Source organism: Anguilla rostrata, chromosome 4 (genome assembly GCF_018555375.3).
Source record: "Anguilla rostrata isolate EN2019 chromosome 4, ASM1855537v3, whole genome shotgun sequence".
Lineage (NCBI taxonomy): Eukaryota > Metazoa > Chordata > Actinopteri > Anguilliformes > Anguillidae > Anguilla > Anguilla rostrata.
Genome location: NC_057936.1, coordinates 41,019,981 through 41,044,407, shown reverse-complemented (window position 1 = coordinate 41,044,407; position 24,427 = coordinate 41,019,981). Strand labels below are relative to the sequence as shown.

Below are 24,427 nucleotides of genomic sequence, written 5' to 3'. Positions count from 1 at the left end.
TATTCACACTAGTATATCTACCTAGTTATCGATGAGGCAACATATGTATCTCTAACTCAATTACATTGCTATAGCTAGCTACATTTGAGGCCAAAAGTTTACATACAACCTAGGCTAAAGATATTCAGATTCAGTTTTTCACAACTCCACACATTTCATGTTACCATACATTTCTTTTGGCAAGTCAATTAGGGCATCTACTTTGTTCACATCAGAGGTAATTTTAAAACAATTGATTGGAGACAGATTTATTTCATCGTTCAGGAAGAAGGCACAAATTAACTCCCAGGGCTGAATGAACTTTAGTCCGAAAGGTTCAACTGAACCCCAAGACAACAACAAAGGAACTGGTGAAGGAGTTGGAGGCACCAGGCACCAAAGTATCTACATCCACCATTAAGAGAATCCTACATCGCCATGGCCTGAAAGGCTGTCGCACCAGCATGAAAAAAACAGGAATGAAGTTTGCAGGAGATCACCAGGACAAAGACCTAGACTTTTGGAGGAGTATTCGCTGGTCAGATGAAAGAAAAATGGAACTGTTTGGCCATAATGATCAGCGCTATGTAGGGAGGAAAAAGGGTGAGGCTTTTAATCCGAAGAACACCATCCCAACTGCGAAGCATGGGGGTGGCAGCATGCTTTTAATCCGAAGAACACCATCCCAACTGTGAAGCATGGGGGTGGCAGCATTATGTTGTGGGGGTGTTTTGCTGGAAAGGGGACTGGTGAACTTAGTGTACAGAAAATGGTAGGCACCATGAGGAAGGAGGATTATCTAGAAATACTGAAGCAATACCTCAAGACACCAGCTAGAATGTTAAAGCATAAAATTCAGGTGGGGCCTTGTCAAATATAATGTCAAAAATAGCCATATTTCTACACACACAACATACACCGAGAGGACACGCTGTGTCGTTGTATGGTTTTCAGTCACAATAATCAGTAGAACATAGCCTATAATATCAAGTACTATGCCAGTGTTGCTATCAGAGAAAAATACACCCGTCACTATACCACAAAAAATTGTCCGATGGGAGCAGCATCTAGCAGTGAGCAACCCATTGCCATTGCCTGAGCAACCTGTGAGTAGCCAGAACTGTATGTACACACGCAACTTAAAATTTATAACAAATAATTCACCTGCTCACCCAAATTGTTCACTTCTTGAAGAGGAAGGTGGCTCCGCGGTCCTTCTTGTGGGTAAACTTTTCAATCACTCTGTCGTTAAAATCCGTCATTCCCTGTATTAAATCATTTTCAATCGACAACATTCATAGCGCATTCAACCTCGATTGTCCCATCGTGTTATGAGTGACTGTTTTGATTCTTTTCCGGGTGGAAATGTTTCTTTCTGATTCAGAGGTGGTCATAGGTGTTGTGATGATGAATTTGAGGAGATTCACTGTCTCAGATAGGGGTTCCTGTAAACTGTTATCATAAATCACCTTTAACAAGGATAGTGCCCTATTCCCCGAATGCAGCTCAGCATGAAGATAGTGTGGCAAGCTCTGTTTTTAGCTTTTGCTTGCTTGTTATAGGCCATAGCTGTATGGCACAATTCAGCATAAGGGAATGATTTTACAATAAGTGACCAATCCACAAGATTTGCTCCAATTAAAATTTTGAGAACCTTTCTTCCCCTTGCATCACCATGATGTCGCAGGCCTCCCATAACTGTGGCTGTGTTGGTTTTCCTTCACTTGTTCCCAGTCCCCTCATGTCCTCTTTAAACAATCTCATCTGCTCGATACCTCATTAGTTCAATGTTCAATTTTGCATTTCTGAAGAATGTTGCATAAAATGTCTATAACCTGAGAGAAAAATTCCAAGAGCTGCCGAAATGTCGGGTCCTTCAGGGGCATGCACAGGCCGTGTGCCTTGCTGATAGTGGTCTCGTCCCATCCCAGTTGCGTGCGAATGTTGGTCAAGGACTCCGAGATCTCATCACGGTTTTCCCAAACAGTATTCATAGTTCAACTCCTGAAATTCCATTGAGTGCCAAGAGGCCTCAGGATTCATTTATTTGATGTCCCCGTCAAAGCAGCGGTTCTTTTAGGTGAAGTGGAAAAAAATGTAGCAAATGCTGAAAAATCCGCAAAAAAACACTTTTAGTTTGCTTACTCTAACTGAACAGAGATTTTGAATTGTTAAGTTCAGTTGATGTGCATGGCAGTGCACAAAGTAGGCATTCAGGTAACTTTGCTTAATAAGTGTTTGCACTCTGCAGACACTGCCACTCATTACTGCTGCCCCGTCATAAGTTTGTGCGATTAACTTGTCAGTCAGGTTCAAGGGCTCGAGAGCCTCAATGATTGCATTTGAGAGACCAATATTTTGTCCTTCACCTCAACAAATTCCAAAAACCTCTCTGTTACAGTATTATCTATCATATAGCACAAGACTAACATCTGCGACTTGCAAGAAATATTGGTCGTCTCATCTGCCTGCACAGCCACAAAAGCTGACTGTGTCACCTGCTTTGCTATTTCCTTCCTGTACACATCATACATACAGTCTAAAATTTTGTTTTGTATGGTGTTAGATGTGCCCTTGAAATAGCGATGGGCATCATAATGTCTTCTGAGTCTTGAATATCCTACGCACATCGACTCAAAAATACACACAAAAATTCTGGGGTTCAGTGACCTGCTTGACTCATCATAACCAACCAAGGCCATTTCACACTTGCCACACAATTTAATACATGTGATAATCCTACAAAGAATACACCTATTTTCCTCGCTTATGAGATTGTGCTGTTCCATGGCTTGTCTGTATGCACTGTCCAGCTGAGATCCAATCTAATATGCCTTTCCCAGTAATGCAAGCTTGATCGCATCTACATGAGATGCACAGCTCTCATGCTTCAACGGCCTTTCTCCTGGATGTTTCAAGTCTTTAAATCCATTTTTAGTCCAGTCTCCCCTCCAGACAGCAGACACGGAAAGCAGAAGAGAGCCTTCTTTTATACGTTAGCCGTTAGTCAGCCTTTCCTCTGAAACCACTCATGGCTGAACGATCGATTGTTATCTTTCCCAATTTGAGTTAGAACCAAAACGCTTGGCTTGTGTGGTCCCAATAGTTTTATTTCAAGTTTCTGTTCCAAGGGCAAAGTACTGAAACCTAGAGTCAACAGATTGTCTACCAAATTCATCTTTTAATTGCTTGCTAAAAGCTAGTAAACGACATCACTGTCAAATGTATACAAACTGATTGGAAGTTGCTTTATTAATGAAAACTAGCAACCTACTTTTATAGCTGGCATTCTCATAGTTTTATAGACTGATCTAGTTTATTCTTCCGTAAGGGCCCGAGGGCTTGTCACTTAGATATTTTCCTCTTGCCATCTTTATCCAAAATTGAGGTCAACTGGGCCTGCCCAGCATTTTTATACATGCCACAGAGCATGACAGGATGTTAATTGCCTAATTGTATCATGCAGTACACCTGTATTGAAGCATCTGCATTCATTATGTATCTCCACTGATTTATTCAGATTTTTCCTTTAATTTGTCATCTACTGTATCTGTATTTCAGTATACAGTATGGAAAATGGTGAAAAGTTGAGGTTTACAAGATTTTTGTAGACTGCATACATTTTTGAGTAGCCAAGGCTCCGTAGAACACAACTAAATCTTTCTCATGATTTGTACTTGAAGAAAAAGTTTTTAGCTTAAACATCACTACCCATTTGAGTCTGAAGTCCTCTGTATGAGATCAGGCCCTATGACTGTTGACACTAAAGGCCTCCCACAGAAATGTACACTCGCAACAGCAGCCTCCCTGCGCCTTCTGTGATTCTGCAGAGTTGTGACATTATTCTCCACAGGGTACAGTTAGCCACAGGGGGTCAGCTGTGTCAGATAGCTGCATCTCTACCCTCCTCTATCCTGAGGGAGACAACTGCTCCTTACTGATGCATATTCCCCATAGGGGTTTTAGAATGCATCTTGCTGGTTAAATACAGATGTCACCACATTCTGTGCTCAGTCTGTTTTTTCTCATTTCCATTCCTTTCACAAGGATGCCATGGTTAATGGCACATAACAAGCAAAGCAGGCATTGAGATATAGTGACAGAACATCCACTAAGGTTTGTTTGGACTGACTGAATTGCATATGCCTGTGAACTAAACTAATTGTGATGTTATTGCATCAGGGGCATTCTCTTTATTTGTTTGAAAAAGTCTGTTTTCAAATCTGATGTGAAAATGTCTGCAAGTTAGTTAAAAAACAACAATTCCACTTGTTATCAAATTTGGGCTATGATACAAGGTTGCCATCTGACTCCATGTTGAACTATACTGAGCATGAGCTTTTAATATTCTTGAGGAAAAAAACATAGATTTGGTGGACAATACTCAGCTTTGTGTGAGATACAGTTTACACACCTGTACTTGTCATTGAAGGGGAAACACACCTGTACTGAGACTGGTCATTTCCTCCCACATCTGCACACCTGAGCTTCTGAACCAGGATCCGAATTATATTGATAAACAGAATGAAGTTCACCTGAGAAACAAAAGCACATGTACAGTACATTCACATATATGAGTTGATGTTGTTTCCCTTGATTATAAGGGGAAAAAATACAATAAACATTACTTTGACATACTCACTTTTTTTGGAAGTTCAATATATAATTATGGACTGACTGAACAATAATATGGTATGATCCCAACAGTAGCATTTGCAATTATGCATTTTCAAGTTTAATTTGTGTATCGGATGCATTTTCATACGATACACAAATTCTCCTCGTTTACGGTCACTGACCCTAAAAGTAAGCAACACTGTTAGCTGTGCATATTTTGTCTTTCCAAGCTATATTGAACAGTAGCCCACAGAAGCTGGTTTTGAGTACTTGGTTTTTTGTTTATTAGCATAAAACAGACTTTTTCTGTCCTTGTGGATAATTTTAGCCACCCTGGCCAAAAAAACGATTCTAAAACTAACCGGTAACCAGTGCAGGGACTTTAAAATGGGAGTGATGTGCGCTCTCCATCTGGTCTTTGTCAGTACGCGTGCTGCTGCATTCTGTACACGTTGTAATTTAAATGGATTTAATTAATTTTTATTCACTTGAGCTCAATATTGAGTGTCATAGCAAAGGGTCTGAATACTTATGTACATGTGATATTTCAGTTTTTTATTTTTAATAAATTTGCAAAAATATGTTTTTGCTTTGTCATTATGGGGCATTGTGAGTAGATTGATGAGAATAAAAAAAAGAATTTAATTCATTTTATAATAAGGCTGTAACGTAACAAATTGTGTAAAAAGTGAAGGGGCCTGAATACTTTCCGAAGGCACTGTATATAGGTTACAATATGTGACCAATACACTATCTATCACATTTTACAGGGATAGCATCCCCAGTGGTTTGAGGCTGAATGCAAATATGCAGGATAAACGCAGGCTGTGTATCTGTGAGCAAGAGAAAGGATGAGCCTCAGGGCATTTGAGAGGCCAAGAAAAAATAATGAGTTGTCATCAGAGTAGTGGATAGAATAGTGTGCCCAAGTTTCAGATGGTTTGCTGCTGCCTGGTCCACAGGTAGAACATTTACTGCAAGTGTGTGACCATGCTCCTGAGCTCCTGGCCAGTGCAGTGCTGAACAGGCTCTTGGGAAGGGAGGGGGAGATTAGATCCAATGTTTCTTTTTGTGTAATAATACTGGATAATTTTCAATAGTAATATAAGCCTCTGTGGTAAATTAATAACTATATTGTCATATTTTTTCATATTCATTCCAGCCTCCAGAAAGATGTGTTTCACCCTGGTGAGACCAAAATTCACCAAAAATGTTTTACAGAAAACACACATTCATTCTTAATTCTCCTAGTTCCATCCTTCACAAAACTACAAGTGAAAATTTTACTAATTTCCATAAATACCACGCCTTATAGAATTATTCACATTCTCCATGAAGATGAGATGCCACGAATGAGCCCCACAGCCTCCAATCAAATTGAATGTATGCAGGTGCGATTGCAGACGATTGGCCATTCCACATTGGGTTGGGAATGGGATATTCTCAGCCCCATTTTGAGTGCCAAATTAATCTCTTTTTAATTTTTTTTTTTTACATTGAATTACAGGCATTTAGCAGACAATCTTATCCAGAGCAACTTACATAACATACTACATAGCATTTACAGTGCATCCATTTATACAGCTGGATATATACTGAAGCAATGCAGGTTAAGTACCTCATTCAAGGGTACAACAGCAGTGTCCCATCCGGGAATCAAACCTGTGACCTTCAGGTTATAAGGCCAGTTCCTTACCCATTATACTACACTGCCGCCCCAATTTTAAACAATTGGCATAATTTGCCCATTTTGTAAACACGCATAACCAAAATGTCTTTAATGGCATTTTTGGTAGTTACGATACAGTGCCAAAAATTATTCACAACCTTGATTCCCCTTTGTGTTGAACACATGTCCAGCTTTCATCTGATCGGCATGCTTCTTTTATATACATGCCCAGTCAAAACCAAAATGCATGCAACTTGAAATTTGATTTTCAGTGCCAGTCAATGTGGATTCTGTTGTTGTGGGTGGCAAGGGATAGCACAGTTTATTTTGTGTGTGCTTTGTTTTCACAATAGGGTAATGCGAGCCATGGATCTGTTTCCCAGCTGACTGAACTAAAAAATTATTTATCTTCTGATAGGCTGGGGTAAGGATCACTTAAACTGTGTGCCTGAGAGCGTGTGTGCATGTGTGTGTGTGTTGTCTGATGAATCTGAAGAAACCTTTACTCTTTTTCCTACACCTGGAGGTAATTATTTATAGCTTTAGTAATCACACACTGAGAACAGAAAGACGTGTATTGTGTGTGAGCTCATTGGATTTCAAAGGCCTTTGTGTATTCTTACTGTCCTTAGCTGACATTGTAAGGTTATTTTACCGTTGTCAGTAAACAAAATGTTTAATTCAAAGATGTTTTTTCAATAATATCCCATCTGTTTTCAATATTTTAAAAATTCATATCCCCATGTGTATCAGGATATATAGTGTATTGTGACTCCCATATTGGGATACGTCTTGTATTGTGAGGCAACTGTCAATAACAAGCACTTATCACTGATTGACCAGGTGCCCACAAGTCCACATGTTTTTCTTGTCTGTGTGTCTTCCTTTGACTCACATCTGCCTGACCTTAAACTGCAGGGTGATAACAGAAAACAGCACAGGATGATTGTAATTTACAGTACTTATTATAACAGAGAGCAGTACTGAATGTTTGTAATCTACATTATTTATTATAACAGAGAGCAGTATTGAATGTTTGTACTCTACATTACTTATTATAACAGAGAGCAGTACTGAATGTTTGTAATCTACATTATTTATTATAACAGAGAGCAGTACTGAATGTGTGTACTCTACATTACTTATTATGACAGCAAGCAGTATTGAGTGTTTGTAATCTACAGTACATTTTATAACAGAGAGCAGTATTGAATGTTTGTAATCTACATTACTTATTATAACAGAGAGCAGTATTGAATGTTTGTACTCTACATTACTCATTATGACAGCAGGCAGTATTGAATGTTTGTATTCTACAGTACTTATTATAACAGCGAGCAGTATTGAATATTCTTGATCCACAATACTTATTAGAACAGAGAGCAGTATTGCATGTTTGTAATCTACATTACTTATTACAACAAAGAGCAGTACTGAATGTTTGTAATCTACATTACTTATTATAACAGAGAGCAGTATTGAATGTTTGTAATCTACATTACTTACTATAACAAAGAGCAGTACTGAATGTTTGTAATCTACATTACTTATTATAACATAGAGCAGTATTGAATGTTTGTAATCTACAGTACTTATTATAACAGAGAGCAGTATTGAATATTTGTGATCCACAATACTTATTAGAACAGAGAGCAGTATTGAATGTTTGTAATCTACATTACTTATTATAACATAGAGCAGTATTGAATGTTTGTAATCTACAGTATTTATTAGAACAGAGAGCAATATTGAATGTTCGTAATCTACATTACTTATTATGACAAAGAGCAGTATTGAATGTTTGTAATCTACATTACTTATTATAACAGAGAGCAGTATTGAATGTTTGTAATCTACATTACTTACTATAACAAAGAGCAGTACTGAATGTTTGTAATCTACATTACTTATTATTACAGAGAGCAGTATTGAATGTTTGTAATCTATATTACTTATTATAACAGAGAGCAGTGTTGATTGTTTGTAATCTACAGTACTTATAACAGAGAGCAGTGTGGCATGTTTGTTATCCACAATACTTACTATAATGGAGAATACGATGGGCCCATTGATCACTCTGTATGGAATGGAATTGTCATTTCTCTCCCAACATCTGAAAAAAAAATGCAAAAATGGACTGCTTATAAATCTATTTGCTGACTTGACATGCATTTTGAGAGAAGGTTTGAATCTTAGGCAATCTGCCCAGTGGCGGGTACATGTTGTGTGAAGTAACATACACATAGAGTACACAGGGCTGTAGCAGTTATCAAAGCTCTGTGCTGATACACCTTGATGGAGAGTAGGCTAATGTTCGCATCAATTTCGTTTTCTAATTTTTGAGGCTTTTGCCAAATGCAAACATTTCACTTAAAACATTTTTTTTGTGTTTAATAGCTGCACTGTTGGAATGAGACCATATATTTGCAAATGCTTTATAAATATTTTCCTTCCTGGAAATGTCAATGCCATACTATTGAGAACACATCACAGACGTCTAACTTACCCTGTATCTTCTAGATATATCCGGGTGATAACCCATGCTATCAGAAACACTGTAGGAATTCCTAGATAAGACACAGTAAGACACAGTACTGGGTGATTAACAAGACACTGCATGTAAATTCATGCAGTTCTTTTTTCTGTTTTATGCTAATCTTCATCAACATATGTGAAAATTTAAAGGTCACTAAAATGCAAAAATTGTCACACTTATCAAATAAATAACAATTTTTGTTGGAACTAGTAAAATAGCCATTGGCAAGTTTATCAGTTCGCAAAGTATTCCAGTTTTACATATACATCCTATAGATGCACAAAGAGTTTCCATTCATTTGCTGTGTTTGTCTCTTGCAATGTAAGAAATTAGCATTTAGATTTTATATAATCACAAATGTCACAACTGAAAAAAACACAGAATGAGACAGTTAATACAATTGCAAATGTGAGAGCTCAGACATTGGGCAACTCATATTTTTCAGACAGGACCAAAACCAGCCAAACTCAGCCAAATTTAAAACTAGAGAGCTGAAGAGGCCTGAGGAACTGTCACACTCAAAGGGCAAAGATTCAATATTAGCAAATTTATTATTGGCCTTTTTTATTTATTTCTGGGTAGGTTGACTGAGCAGACGTGCTCTTTTACAGCAACGTCCTTTTAGTTCCAAGTAGCCTAACCTGCATGTCTTTAGATTGTAGGCACGTGGGCATGGGGAGAACATGCAAACTCCACACAGAAAGGCCCCTGGACCCAGGACCTTTCTGCTGTGAGGCGACAGCGCTATCCACTGCATTACCGTGCCACCCACTACAAAAAACCAGGGAAGAAAATATATTAAGATAAACCTGGGAATGTGGCTTTGGAATATGTGGCTTAGTATCTGTGAAAAATGTTGGTCAATGTTTAGTAGTAACTAAGAATTTTGTTGTCACTGATTTGGTACACAGACAGATTTTTTTGGAATTGTGTTCTTCTTATAGATGTATTGAGAGGGTTTGGTTTTCATGCAGGGCTAACTTTTGCTGAATTTGAAACAGTTTTCTTCTTTCTTCCTTACAGAAATATGTGTCTCCTGCACCTACCCTTTTTGCACAGTTACAGTCAGGCTTCCCATACATACATACGCATGTGTACACACATGCATGTACGCACTCACATGCACACATACAGTTTAACTGGTCCTTACCCCAGCCAATCAGGAGATAAATGAGGAAGTGTCTGTTTTTGGAGAATATCACCATGAGCAAAGTGTGCAGGTACAGCCCCTCCACCAGCAGCCAGAAGAAATTGGCCATGACAAAGTAGTTAAAGATAACAAGGCAGGCCTTGCATCCAATCTAACAAAGAAAACATCATTAAATGCCGTGCCCAGTTTTACCACATTAAATAAATGTAATATCATTAACAGAATGACCTATTCCTTCAATATCAAGTTTTTTATGTGTGTGTGTGTGTGTGCACGCGTGTGCATGTGTACATTCATGTGTGCCTGTTATCTTTTCTTAAGCACACTCCAGTGTTGAGAGTGACTGACCAGGGGTGGCTGCTCTGTGCAGTCAGTATCGTGTGAGAAAATCACTGCGTCCTTCACCAATATGGCAACAGCTCTCAAGATGAAAGACAAGAAGAGGTTCAAGTGGATGTAATTCCGGGTACAGTGAAGCTTTCTGTGTACAAGAGAAGAGTAGAATCATTTTTTATAATCACATGACTGATCTGTTATTAATAAAGCCCTTTAATCATGGCTCTGCTATTGAGATTTAATACCACACATATAAATGTTTCTATTATTTTTTGGAGTACCATTAGCTCATTGGGATGACCATTCCTGAGTTCATACAAAGAAGCACACAACAGACACAAATATACACAATGTATGTATAGTACATCCAAGTGTTTATTTAAAATGTTATTTAATACACCACACTACAAAATGCATGCATTTATTCACCATAATTTCAGAATCAATTAATTCATTTTTATGTAATTGAGACTGTGCACTCTTCTTGGATCTGAGAGCAAGCCACCTCATAGTTATGTTATATATCAGTGGTTCTCAAACTCAGTCCTGGGGACCCCGTGTATGTTGGTTTTCATTCCAAACACAATTGTAAACCCAGAATTTTAACAAGCTGTGCTGTAAATGTTTCTTAATTAGAAGCTTTTCATATTTGGATTAATTATTTACGCTCATAACCCACATTATGTTAAACATAGCAATGCATGCCACGGAGAATAAAAGCCCATATTCACATTGGGCTCTATTGCAAACAAAGATAGATAATAAAAGGGGAAAAAGTTTTAGCTGATCAAATTAAAGTGGTGAATCAACAGATTCCAGTCTGGTGAAAGTGTGGACATCTGGCTACTAAAACGAAATATTTGGAAGATAGCAAGACAAAAGATAAGGAGCCAAATCTGCATTTTGTAAAAAAATTAATATATAAAAAAAAGATTTTAAAAAAAGGTTTAAAGAAAAAATTATAAAAGAACTTAAACACAAGTTCAACAACCTTAAAGATTCAGGAAACTGAAATCTGTGAATTCTTTGCTGATGTGTTTTAATAATTTTTGCATTCACAAATGGTCCAAAAATATATTTTCTAAATTCTTGCAAAAAAGGAAAACAAAAAGTGTAGAAAAGCCTGTGCTGAGATTTGCTTGCTTTGTTATTAAAACGTAAATGATGTTCTTGCCACTTTTGTGCAAGCAAGCCAAGTTGGAAATGCCGACGCATTTCACCTTCTCTGGATGCAGAAAAACCAATGCTTTTTGTTAAAAAAAAAAAGAAAAGAAAAAAGAGAACCACAAGAAATGGGTTCCATTTCTGGAGACCCATGAGTCAGTGTTGCTTTTAATTTTAGCAACACTGACTCATTTTACTTTTGTGAATGGGATCACTGGCATGGTATGATCTCCCCGGGCTTTATTTTGTTTAATAAAACTTCAAAATACTGTTATCAACCTAGCTTATGTTGCATTCTTTCTTTTTTCTGGTAGTCTGTGTGCCCTGAAATAGATTCATACATTTAGATTTCATTGTAGGGCACACACACCATTCACCAAACAGTCATATACCTATGGGCAATTTTGAGTCTTCAATGAGCCTTTGGACTGTGGTAGGAAACCAGAGTACCAGAAGGAAACCCACGCAGTCAAGGGGAGAACACGCAAACTCCACACAGAAAGGTCCAGGCCAGGATTCAAACCCAGCCTTCTTGCTGCATATAGAATGTAAATATGGTATGGAAGTGATAAAATCTGGTTTCTACCTCACACATGATTTGTAACTTGCCAACAAATGATGTAATGCCTACAGAAAATCAAGATTGGCTGAAAATGGCTTTACTCTTCCCTAATGGCATGGCAACATATACAAAATAAGTCTATACAGTTAAGCCCAAAATTATTCTTACCCATGCCAAATTTTGAGTTATAGTGAATTTTTATTTCACGAATAGGTTTCTTCTGGCTGGAAATGACATAAGGTGACAAAAGTCGCTAAGACATTGTGTCAGAGATATTAATGAAAAATGTTACCTATTTCTGTTATGTTTCTTTTTTTTTTTTTTTTACATTTTTACAAAAAATGCCATGTCCAAAATAAATCATACTCCTCACAAATTTTTGAGGAAATGCAAGCTTCTATTCCATTGCAAATGGTCCTGGTAATTTCTACCATGTTATAGAGCATTCTAATCAACTATAAATTGAGAACAGCTGATGCATTTGTTCTCTAGTCAGTTTGTAGTCAATTGCAAGTCATGGCTAAAACCAAAGAGCCGGTTGCGCAATGTGGCTGCTCACAAGAAGGGGAAAGGCTACAAAGCCATATCCAAGTGTTCTCAAGTGCCAGTGACCACAGTGCAAAGCATCATCAAAATGTACAAGGAGTTCCACTCTGTGAAAAATCTCAAAGGGCGTGGTGGGAAGCCAAAAGTGACCCCTGTGCTGAATGGTAGTGCGAGAGGCCAAGAAGAATCCAAGGATCACCACCAAGGCCATCCTGAAGAATCTGAGCAATTCTGGTACCAACATCTCAAGGCTGCACAAGGCTGGCCCCCATGGACGCCAACCAAGAAGGACTCCACTTCTCCAAGACAGGCACACAAAAGCTCGCCTAGCCTTCGCAAAAGCTCACCTGGACAAAGAAGAAAGCTTTTGGTCATCAATTCTGTGGTCGGACGAGATGAAAATGGAGTTGTTTGGACACAGGGACATGGCTTTCGTTTGTCAAAAGAAAGGAGAAGCATTCAACCCCAAGAACACCATCCCCACGGTCAAGCATGGTGGTGCAAATGTAATGCTTTGGGGGTGTTTTTCAGCCAATGGGCCAGGCAACCTTGTCAAAGTAAACGGCATCATGAGAAAAGAGGACTACATTAAGATTCTGGAGGAAAATATCAGGCAGTCTGCAGAAAAACTTGACCTTGGGCAGCACTGGACCTTCCAACAAGACAATGATCCGAAACATACAGCCAAAGTGGTCAAGAAATGGTTAACAGAAAACAATATCAATCTGATTCCAGACCTGATTCCAGACCTGATTCCCATCGAGAATCTGTGGAGTGAACTAAAGACCAGAGTGATGGCAAGGAAGCCTTCCAACCTCAAGACCTGGAAATCTTCGCAAAAGAGGAGTGGTCCAAAATCCCAGTGGAGACGTGCAAAAAGCTTGTTGGCAATTATAAGAACCGTTTGACTGCTGTGATGGCAAATAAAGGCTTTGCCATTGATTACTGAAAAAGGGTATGAATAATTTTGGACATGGAATGTTTTGTCAAAATGTCATAAAAATAGGTCATATTTTTCATTAATATCTCTAACACAATGTCTTACCGTCTTTTGTCACCTTCTTATGTCATTTCCAGCCAGAAGAAAGCTATTCGTCAAATAAAAATTCACTACAACTCAAAATTTGGCATGTGTATGAATAATTTTTGGCTTAACTGTATACTACATATATACTCATCCAATCCCGAATACGAACTTTATTTTGGCAACAAACAGATTTTTTTTAAAACACGACCTTCCTAATGGGTTGCTGATTTAAACATCCATGCATAGCATGCTCTTCAGAACCAACAGTGTTTTGTCCTGTTAAATATTGCAGATATTAACAATCTGTGCAGTTATTTTTTGTTACCTCGTTATATCTGTCCCGTACCTTTGCAGACTACATTAACATTTGTTTAAACTGTGCACAAAACAAATTTGTGATCCTCACAAACATACTGTAATGCAAATTACTGTAGCAGACAAGTGTATGCTCTTTGTAATGTAATTTCACAGCTTTTGATCACGTTACTTAAAAATAATTTTGTAAAAAGTGAAAATTGTTACAATTCTGCTGGTTCTCCCCTGTATAGTATCTTTGTGACCACGAGCGGTAATGGCATTCTGTGACCATCAGTAATAAAGTGGATGCATCCCAAAAAACATTTTTTCTTTGTACAAATATTGTTACTTTATGTACAAAATTACTGGATAAAGCAATACATGTTCAAGCTGATTAAAAAAATTCCACCAGTGAGCTATGTTCGACTGCTCAGTCATGTTGATATGAACTAATATACAGTATATAGGAATTTGTAATGATTATTACTTGTTGTACTCAAATACTAATTATTTCTTCATTTTTGTTTTATGTTGATAGTATGTTTATTGCTTATTATATTTATTATGCCAAAAAGAGAGTATATTGCAAAATATATGCCAACATTGCATATATGCCAAAAAAATATGCCAATCTTGCAAAATATTAAATTTATCATCAAACTCTGTTTATACAGTAAAGGCAGTCTGTCTATAATTTGTGCCAGTACTGTTGCTATTATTTTAACTACAGTCAATTAAAATGAAAAGATTGTTCAAGTTGCATTTACGGTTATTCTTCTAATTACAGACAGGTGTAAGAAAAAGAACTAAATATCAGACCACAATTCAGTATAAGGACAGCCGCAAACAATTAACAAGCACAAAACCGTCGCACGGCGGAACTTGGCAAACTATATTTTTGGTTGATTTTACATGCTCATATATGCCAGTTGAAAATAGACACTTCATGCTACAATCATGATAACGGCAATAACTGTGCTGTGAAGTTTAGGTAGCAAACAACTAGGCAGAATCCTTTTGACGTCATTTACATGGAAACTATATGCTCAGATCGCCTAGTTTCACTCACTGTGGCTAAGCGGAATCGATAACGTTTCAGAAAATATATAACGTTAAAAGATTTAATTCAATCTTCTACTGGGAGTTTTGCCATTTTTGCCATTTATTGAGGGTGTGACAGAAAATTTTGGTGCCACTGACTGTAAGCGAATTTTTTCCACATTTACCGTTCGATTGAGGAAGTACCATTCACAGTACATTTTTATCGGTTAGTGCTGTCAGATTGTGCGAGCTACTTTACATGAACCTTGTATGGCAATCAATAAAGCTTAACAGCACAGTAATACTTACTTCTTGTCACTTGTACCACCACTGTAATAAACTAAAAAAGGATACAAACTACCTTTTCAATGAGAAATGTGTTGTCGAGCTCACACGCATACACTGCTGGCGACATTCTAAAGCTTCGTTTTGCCCTCCGTACTATATAGCTAGCTAACTATGGCACATCCTCAGCTCTGTAATGTTATTTGTTGTCCTCCGTGTGTCCATACATCTGTATCGGTGGTTGTAGATGTGTGTCCTTAGCTCCAACTCATGCGTGCAGGATAGCATCCGTACGCGCTAACTAGGTTAACTAAAGTAGGCGATCCGTACGTGCTAACTAGGTTAGCTAAAGTAGGTGAAACACGAACATGTTAGGGTTAGCTAAAGTAACGTAAGACAATAAAAAACGTTCTTAAAAATGCCGTACCACCTGCGTATGCATCCTACTAAACGAAGCACCACCTGCACATGCGTCCCACCAAACCTCCCTCAAAGGTTGTCTGTGAGTGAGTGAGTGACTGAGTGAGTGAATGCATGAGTGAGTGAGTGAGAGAGTGACCACAATTTGCTACGCATAGCGCACGCAACCAGTTCCTGCGCGCCGTTGGAAAAAAATAAATAAATACAGGAATTAAAATAATAAAAAAAGAAAAAAGACAATGAATAATAAATGCAAAGTATGCATTTTTCCCGGCTTTTGGGATTTATATCAAAGTCAAATTTGGCAAAAAAAAAAACAAAAAATGTTCCACGAAAACCGTTGTCTTTTGAATAGACTGTAAAACAAGCGCACATTGCATGGGAAAGCTCCGAAATTAGCATTCTGCTGGACAATGGCCTGTGGATGACGTGGTCTGGGCAGGCAGGTAGTGAATAGTGCAAATAACAGACTGGACTGTCCTGAAAATTCAGATGAGCTGCCAAAATTGCACTGCACCATGCTATAGTGACTGACACACCCCCAGCAGTGGCTCCCCTTCGGTACACGGCACGTCACAAAATATATGTCAAAATATATGTTGAAAACACCATTTCACCAGTGCGACAGCACACAACAAGCCAGCCATGCACCAGGCAGAAAATGGAGCCCAATGAGTAAAATATGAGAAGAACTGGTAATCAGTTTTAACACAAAACATTCAAAACATTGTGGTTTGGCAACAGCAATATTTACCACATTCAGATAAGGCATATCAATTAAATGAAGACCGCCACCTCTGGCCAAACTATAGGGCGCAGCAAAATACATCCCAAAAATAAAACAGAAAATATATTTGACATATATTGCCATGACAATAATGATACATAATAACATACAGTATATTTTTGATGCATGAGCTGAATTCTTACAAAGGTTATCTCAAAGATATTTATGTCATAATGTACATCTGGTAAAGGGTGAATTATGGCATGAGATTTTCACATGAGGATTACAGTTTTGAAAAAAAAGCTTCATGTCATTCAACAGCAGATTTCTGAGAGGTGAGCATAAGCTCACATAATTGACATGTTTTTAAACTAACAATTGAAGATGATACTTTCCAGACCCCAAAGGAACTATACTAACAGCAAACTCCTATGAAAAAGTTGGTAACATGTGCAGTGAGCAAACTAACACATTACCATTCTTGATATAATGCAAACAGTAATACTGCATACAATGACATCCGAAAAGGACCCTCAACTTTGAGAGAAATGGGTGTAATTAATTTATTACTAAGATGAGCCATTTTCAATATTTATACTTCTAAACCTGATGCAGAAATGAATAGATTTTATTTGTGTGTCAGTGAGCATGCCCCACAGGGTAGTAGCTTAGAGGCAAAGTGTATGCTTGCCATTTGTAACCTTTCACTTGCAGCTTCTGCACTGGCTAGTCCTTGTGGTGAACAGGGAAGCTGCCATGTGCACACGTATTCACTTGCCAATATGTGGCCTGTGCGGCTAGAACGTCCTATGGCAACGGGTTGCTTTGCAACTCCAGGCTAAATTGGCAGGGGATCTCTGAGCAGCAGCGGGCCGTACAGCTATGGCATGCAGGCCAGCCACCATGTATGTGAACATGCCTTTACATCTACCTACCCCTGACCCAGTACCCTGGAAGTCAGACTGTAAAAAGTAAAGGGACACATACACCTTTGAGACAAAAACAGGCTATGGTAGCATGCTTTTAGAAGATATTCTGACAAACTGCAGCACCAATAGCCTGCTGCTTACCACAAAAAAATCTTACCACAGAAATAAACCAAGAAAATTTACAGAGATTAAAATCCCAGACAGATATGTACTATGAGAAGGATATACTAATGAGCAGATTGCAAATTAGTTTGGGTCATCATACAGTATACAATAATTAAGGGAAACCACAAATAGAATACACATAGCAGGAAAGTGTTACATTCAAATCCAATTAAGCTATAGTCAGAAAGTAAGTCATTTTAACAAAAGACCAACCAGACACAGATGGTATGTACATTTTTTGCCTCATATGGACCACCGTAATAGGCAGATAGGCTTACCTGAAAAGGCAGAGGATGGTACTTCCTGTGATGAGAGCTATCAAGGACAAACTGTGTCCCAGTGTGTACAGAGTCTTCACCACCATGTAAAACACCAACTAAAAAAAAAAAACACACGTCTTAATGTTAACACATAAATCACCTACTGCAATACATGGGATAATATATTATATTGAGCATAACTTCACATAGCCTTCACAAACATACACATGGTGTCATCACTTATATGATGTATATGACAAAATTTGATACAGTATGTGATATGTAACGCATTTATATGATAACACCAGGTCATGAATGTTTACTATAAACTATTCTTAAACAATTGCAGTGCTTCATGATGGCAGACATAGGAAGTTACATAAAAATGTACAAGAAAATGAAATGCATTTTGAGAAAACCAGTCATCATAAAACATTTGGTTATAACCACTGAGGAACAAGAGGTTATAAGCAAATTGAATTATTCTCATTATGGAGTAACATATGCTTAATTAAAATGTGAACAAAAATGTACACTTTTTTCATGAAAATGTCACCGCAATGCTTGCTTAATTACTAATACTCTGTATGTTGTTTTAGCCATTCAACATACAAAGCTCTCTGGGGAAAAATGTTATTCACATCCATTTACAATTGATTTAATGAGTAATCTTGATCTTTATACATTAGAGCACGTTCACAGCACACGGACATCCCAAAAGCCAGGGACAGCGATGCTAAAAAACAACAACAATGCTGTTGATTCCAAAGCTGAACAGAGTGGAATTGTGGCAAATATATTTCTCTGAAATGAGACATGCTGAATGGCCCCCTCCCATAATTCAAAGTTCCCAGGTCAGCTAACAAGATAAAATCTTGATCTGGGAGCTTCACAACAAAGGAAAATTATTACAAGAATTACAATAATTGTGACAAAAGCAAGAATTTTACAAGGCATTTTTGTTGTCTCAACATAACTGAGTGCCAGAATACTATTTTGATGACTCTGCAGATGTTTGCAGGGAGAATTTAATTGGGTAAACTTGGGCAATGGTGAACTTGGGCAAGTAACTTTTTCTGGATTGTCAGGGCACATGAGTCTCAGGTGGCATGTGTCATTAAAAAACAACTGCCCGAACACTGTCAAACCAACACGTTTCTCCACCAGAGAGGTTCGGCCCTGCCTTACTCAGAGGGAAATAATGTGTCATTGCAAAAAAAAAAATGGTGGGGGGGTGGGGGGCGATTGAAAGGTCATTCAAGCCTGGCCAGGAAGTAACTATACGCTTCTGCCCCTCTCCTGTTTTCAGGAAATTACTCTTGTGGTTAATTTCCCATTCCCAAACCCTCTTATCCAGGTACACAGTCAATCCAATAAAAAACTTACAAAGACATTGAGTAATAACATTGCTAAAAGGAACAATAAAAGTAATTTACGCTTTCCCAGAAATGCCACTTTTCAACAGAAAAAAACAGCTCAGGCTCTGAAGAGCACCACTGCTTATCTGACAGTAAACATATGTACAATATTGTCTGACGTTCATCTTTAAATCTTAAAGCTCACTCTTACTAACAGTGTGCTAACTCTTGAGGAGTTGTTTGTCTCTGTGATCTCCAGTTGTAGCCACTGAGATACAATTAGGGGAGGCCGTCAGCTTGCACTTAAAGTGATAATGATCCTCAGCCTATTTATACTGATTGACGAATAACTCTCCTGTTTTATTAAAAAATCACCAATCAGCAATACAGTACTTCAGATAAAAACAATACCCATGTTGGTTAATCATGCAGAACAGTCAGTTTAGTGAGTGAGTAAGTAGTAAGTAAACTTACTCTACATGCGAGCAAGTTTAGTGAACTTACTCACATGTAGTCTAACTATAGCCACTGCTACTCAGAAAAAGTGTGTATAAAACATTGAATCAGTCAGTGAATCAATCATAGAAATAAGACTAAGGATCACATCTAGTTTATTCCAAGTTCAGCACAGTGATCTTTATTTGTACTCATGAGCACAATTTCAAGAACACACCAATAACTTTTATTGTGCATCCTTGTACACTGTAAACACTGTAAAAATCAACAGCCCGAATTAGAATCAGAATCAGAATCAGAATCGGGTTTATTGCCAAGTAGGTTTACACATACAAGGAATTTGTTTTGGTCAGGTGGTGCGTAACAGTGAACATAAAATAAGATAAATAGAGTAAGAAATAGTGCAGTAAAAAACATAACAGACATAACATAACATAACATAAACATAGTGCAACAATAACAATAGTGCAAGGGGATAAAGTGGATTTTAAGTACAGGTGCTGTCTGTTGGTGTCCGTGGGGGTCAGGATAACAGTACAGTGACAGTGGCATCAGTGGGGGTCCCGGGCCTTGTTGATAAGGCCAGCTGCAGTCGGGAAAAAACTGTTCTTATGACGTGAGGTTTTGGTCCTGATGGACCGCAGCCTCCTGCCGGAGGGGAGTGTTTGGAAGAGTTTGTGTCCAGGGTGGGAGGGGTCGGCCACAATCTTTCCTGCCCGCCTCAGGGCCCTGGAGGTGTGCAGGTCCTGGAGGGATGGCAGATTGCAGCCAATCACCCTCTCAGCGGCGCGAATGATACGCTGCAGTCTGCCCTTGTCCTTGGCAGTGGCAGCAGCGTACCAGATGGTGATGGAGGAGGTGAGGATGGACTCAATGATGGCAGTGTAGAAGTGCACCATCATTGTCATTGGCAGGTTGAACTTCTTCAGCTGCCACAGGAAGTACATCCTCTGCTGAGCCTTCTTGGTGAGGGAGGTGATGTTCAGCTCCCACTTGAGGTCCTGGGTGATGATGGTGCCCAGGAAGCAGAAGGACTCCACAGTGTCGACTGGGGAGTCATGCAGGGTGATGGGGGCGGGTGGGGCTGCGTTCCTTCTGAAGTCCACTACCATCTCTACTGTCTTTAGGGCAATTATGGGAATTAGTCATGTCCCCTAATTTATTCTCTTCAACTCAATATATCATGATAATTTTTGAACATCAAACTCAACTGGGCAAATACCAAGACTGAAAAAAAGGAGGCAAGTGAGGTAAAAAAAAAAAAAAAAACTCTCAAATGGTGGTGAGAAAAAACTCCCCAAAGGGAAGAAATTTTGGGAGGAACCTGGCTGCTGAGGGGGAGCCTATCCTTCGCTGGTCAGCCCGGTGAAAAGTAAGGGTAGAATGTATGGTAACAGAAATGCATTTAAGAGACACCAAGGTACAAGGTCAGATTTCACCTCAAGAGCACAATATCAGATCTTACTATGCTATATTATATTCATTCACTTGTACCTTTGTTCAGGCCCAATGAAAAAGGCAACTGGTACTGCCCATTCCCCTCTCTAAGCACCCTTTACACCCTCTAATCTCCCCAGCTCCTCACAGCCTTGTAATTTTAACCCTTGTCCACTCTCATTCCCCCTGCCTGGCTGCCAAGGTTATAATTACACCCAGAAGGGTTGTGACCAGACAGACTGCCTCCCATCTGCCCAAGATTTCTGCCTCTGGAACGGTCACCCCAGCCCCTGGGATTGGGGCTGACTGCTCACAGATAGCTGCAGTCTGGGATGTTGGACTAAAAGAGCAGCATAGCCATAAATGGCATTTTGTCTTTGTGTTTGTTTGCCCATTTTTCAAAAATAGTCTCAACTTCACAAACCCAATAATAAAACATTATTCTCACCATGCTTTTGTCAGAAAGATAACATTGCATTAGCCTGGTATTTTAAAAAATCATTCCATGATACTTCCCTGCATTTGGTCAAAAAGGCTAGGCTAGTGGCACTGTCAACAGTGTGTGCAATTCTGTGTCCCATTGTGACCTATCCTGGCCTAATATCCACAAGCCTTCGGTATGCAACAAACATGGCCTAAGGGGCACAATTTGTGCATTCGGGTGTGTGTATTGGGACCCCCCAATACACACATTTGTATCAGAATACAAATAATTCACACAGTTTGCTGAGCATCAATCACACACTGGGTGTCAAGGGACAATTGTCCAACAAGCAGTGGAGAATTAATGAATTTCCAACTCAATTTACGTAAATATGTGACAAGTCTGCAGTGCACCTATAAATTAGTTTGTTTTAAGAGGGATAAATGACCTGTGGTTGTGGTGGGGGTTTGGTTTTCTTATGGCCAATCGGATCAGCTGCTTTCCCTTTAATACCTGTCCAACAAGTGAGCAGGCTGTCAGGTCATGTCTGATTTACTTGTCCAGGAGATTCAGAGTCACCGCATGCACATTTATGACATGTCCTCCGGCAAATTATGTTGTCAAAATAACCTCCAAACTAGAAGAGGAAGACGCAGAGCAGGTTAGTTCTTTCGTTTGAGTAAGTTCATTTTACTTGGATAGAATTAAAGCAGAGTTGATTTATATAATGCTTTTGTATTTATTTTTAACATAATTTGTAGAACTACAACTTGTTAATAGATTGTACTACCTTTTTAGTTTACCAGACTATTCAGTGACAGGACACATATTCTCCATTTCAATTACATTTCATAGGTGCAATAGATACAGTCCAATCAACCTAAGAACTCATCACAAAAAAACCAAAGCAGCTTATGAAATTCATCCTTATCAATATCAAGCTCTGATCACTTTCCAAGCACTTACCTATCTTAGCACTACTGTTAAATAATACAATTTGGAAAAATACAATGGTTGATATAAAGAATAACTCAAAGGACAAGTTGCAGTGAAAAACAAGATGCATTAAAAACATATATGCAAAGGAAGATAAATATATGATCAATCTGTATTATTGAAAAAACAGTGCAAAATGTATTAGTAGTTACATAGTACAGTTACATAGTAGTTGCGCTTAAATAGACTCATTATGCAGATGCTTATAGCAAACACATGAAACAAAATTGGAGAAACACATTTTAACTATTGTTGGTCTTCTGCAACTAGAATTTCCAACAAGGGGGGTTGGTCAGTTTTTTTAAAGACTGAAACATTGCCTCTTCTGTATGTGTTTATATGCATGTGGAAATTATTTACATGTTTTTTTTCTGTTGTTTACATTTGAGTGTGTCACTGTATAATTCTGTAACATACTTTAGACAGTAGGTTGCCAGGCAACTAGTAAACTTGGCCTTGCTTACTGATATAAATGAACAGGAGAATAAAATCTAATAGTTTGATAAGGTAAATAACAGTTCCAATGAAAGGCTTTGAATTCTTTATACAGGGGTAAAAAACAAAGAGTAAGTTACCACAGGAACTTATTAGTTCTCAACTACTTTCTTTTTTAAAGTCTCAGAGGTTCTACTGTCGTACATATTTTTATTTAGCGAACCCACATCTTAGACCAGGGGTGCACAGAAAAGGTTCATCCATTTTAGATTTTATTCCAACTTCTGCAGTTAATGATTTAATTATCTCAATCATATCTTGATCTGGCATTTGAATAAGCACCAGCTACAGCCACAGACCGCAAGTGTATCCACAAGACTTTACTGTGCTCAAGTACAGGAGCGAACTAAGGTAAATGCATGGAACAGACACCAGCACACACACCGCCCACCAGGACTCGGGTCTTAGAAACATCTTAGATAAAATGTGTACAGATGGCCTCTCTCTCCATCGAACCTGGACTGGGACAAAAAATCGGCCCTGGCATTTTTGGCCCAGACCGGCCCACCACAATCGGTCGGACACCACCCACCAGTACACCATCCTTGCGGTCCCCTTAAACATGCGTACCTACCCTGGGGCAACTTAGCTCAGGAGGTAAGACCGATTGTCTGGCAGTCGAAGGGTTGCCGGTTCAAACCCCGCCCTGGGTGTGTCGAAGTGTCCTTGAGCAAGACACCTAACCCCTAACTGCTCTGGCGAATGAGAGGCATCAATTGTAAAGTGCTTTGGATAAAAGCACTATATAAATGCAGTCCATTTACCATTTACTGTACTATTCCCCCAAACCACTACAAAGCTGAGTAGTAAGTGCCCTGGACAAGTGTACCAGTGCAAGTGGACCAGTGTACTCACTCGCTCTTGTCTGACTCCCTGGTGATCAGAGGTGGCCGTGGAGGACACAATCTCCATACTCAAGTAGAAGTACAAGTAATTGTCAAAGAAAAAGCTGTGCTTTGTTGCCTGTTGTTGGAAATGAAAACGTATTTTTTTTTTTCCTGTAGGCTAATACATAAGCAGGCATACATTTTAGCACAGTAGAGCTACAGGTGTTGTATATTATACAGCCTTTTCACACATATTTAAGGGAACCCTTAGGCTAATAAATTTAATAATATCATACGATATGGACCTAGGTCACTCTCAGCAATGTGGGGGAGGGGTGGGGCCTAGTAAGAGGTGTGATTGGGCCAGCCCAGTGTCAGTATAGAAAATGAACCGATGGACTGCTTTATGGGCCAGTCGTTGGCCAAAATTTTTTCTTTTTATTTTTTGAATTAACAAGCAGGAATCCGCAATAGCTGCAACCGCACATGCTCATGCATCCATGTGTGCATGCATCCACGCACACACCCTCACACAAACACGTGACCTCTTCTTTGGTTCATGACCAACCTTTCCACAAAATCTTGTGCAAATCTGTGAATCCATTCGGGAGTTATGCACCTTTTTGTGATAGGCCACGCCCGTTGCCACGCCCCCTCACACACCCTCACACAAACACGTGACCTCTTCTTTGGCTCATGACCAACCTTTCCACAAAATCTTGTG

General features: G+C 38.8%; 1 protein-coding gene across 1 annotated transcript in view; it reads right to left on the bottom strand.

The window, feature by feature from the left end:
• The window catches only part of LOC135253407 (vasoactive intestinal polypeptide receptor 2-like), a 47,857-nt gene that overhangs the window by 8,399 nt on the left and 15,031 nt on the right, over nucleotides 1-24,427 (bottom strand). Inside the window, exons 5-10 of the mRNA XM_064332674.1 lie at nucleotides 17,729-17,826; nucleotides 10,300-10,432; nucleotides 9,952-10,102; nucleotides 8,772-8,832; nucleotides 8,309-8,378; nucleotides 4,423-4,514 (exon numbers count right to left, since the gene is read on the bottom strand). Of these exons, the coding sequence (XP_064188744.1) occupies nucleotides 4,423-4,514; nucleotides 8,309-8,378; nucleotides 8,772-8,832; nucleotides 9,952-10,102; nucleotides 10,300-10,432; nucleotides 17,729-17,826 (605 nt within the window). The remainder of the gene's footprint in view (nucleotides 1-4,422; nucleotides 4,515-8,308; nucleotides 8,379-8,771; nucleotides 8,833-9,951; nucleotides 10,103-10,299; nucleotides 10,433-17,728; nucleotides 17,827-24,427) is intronic.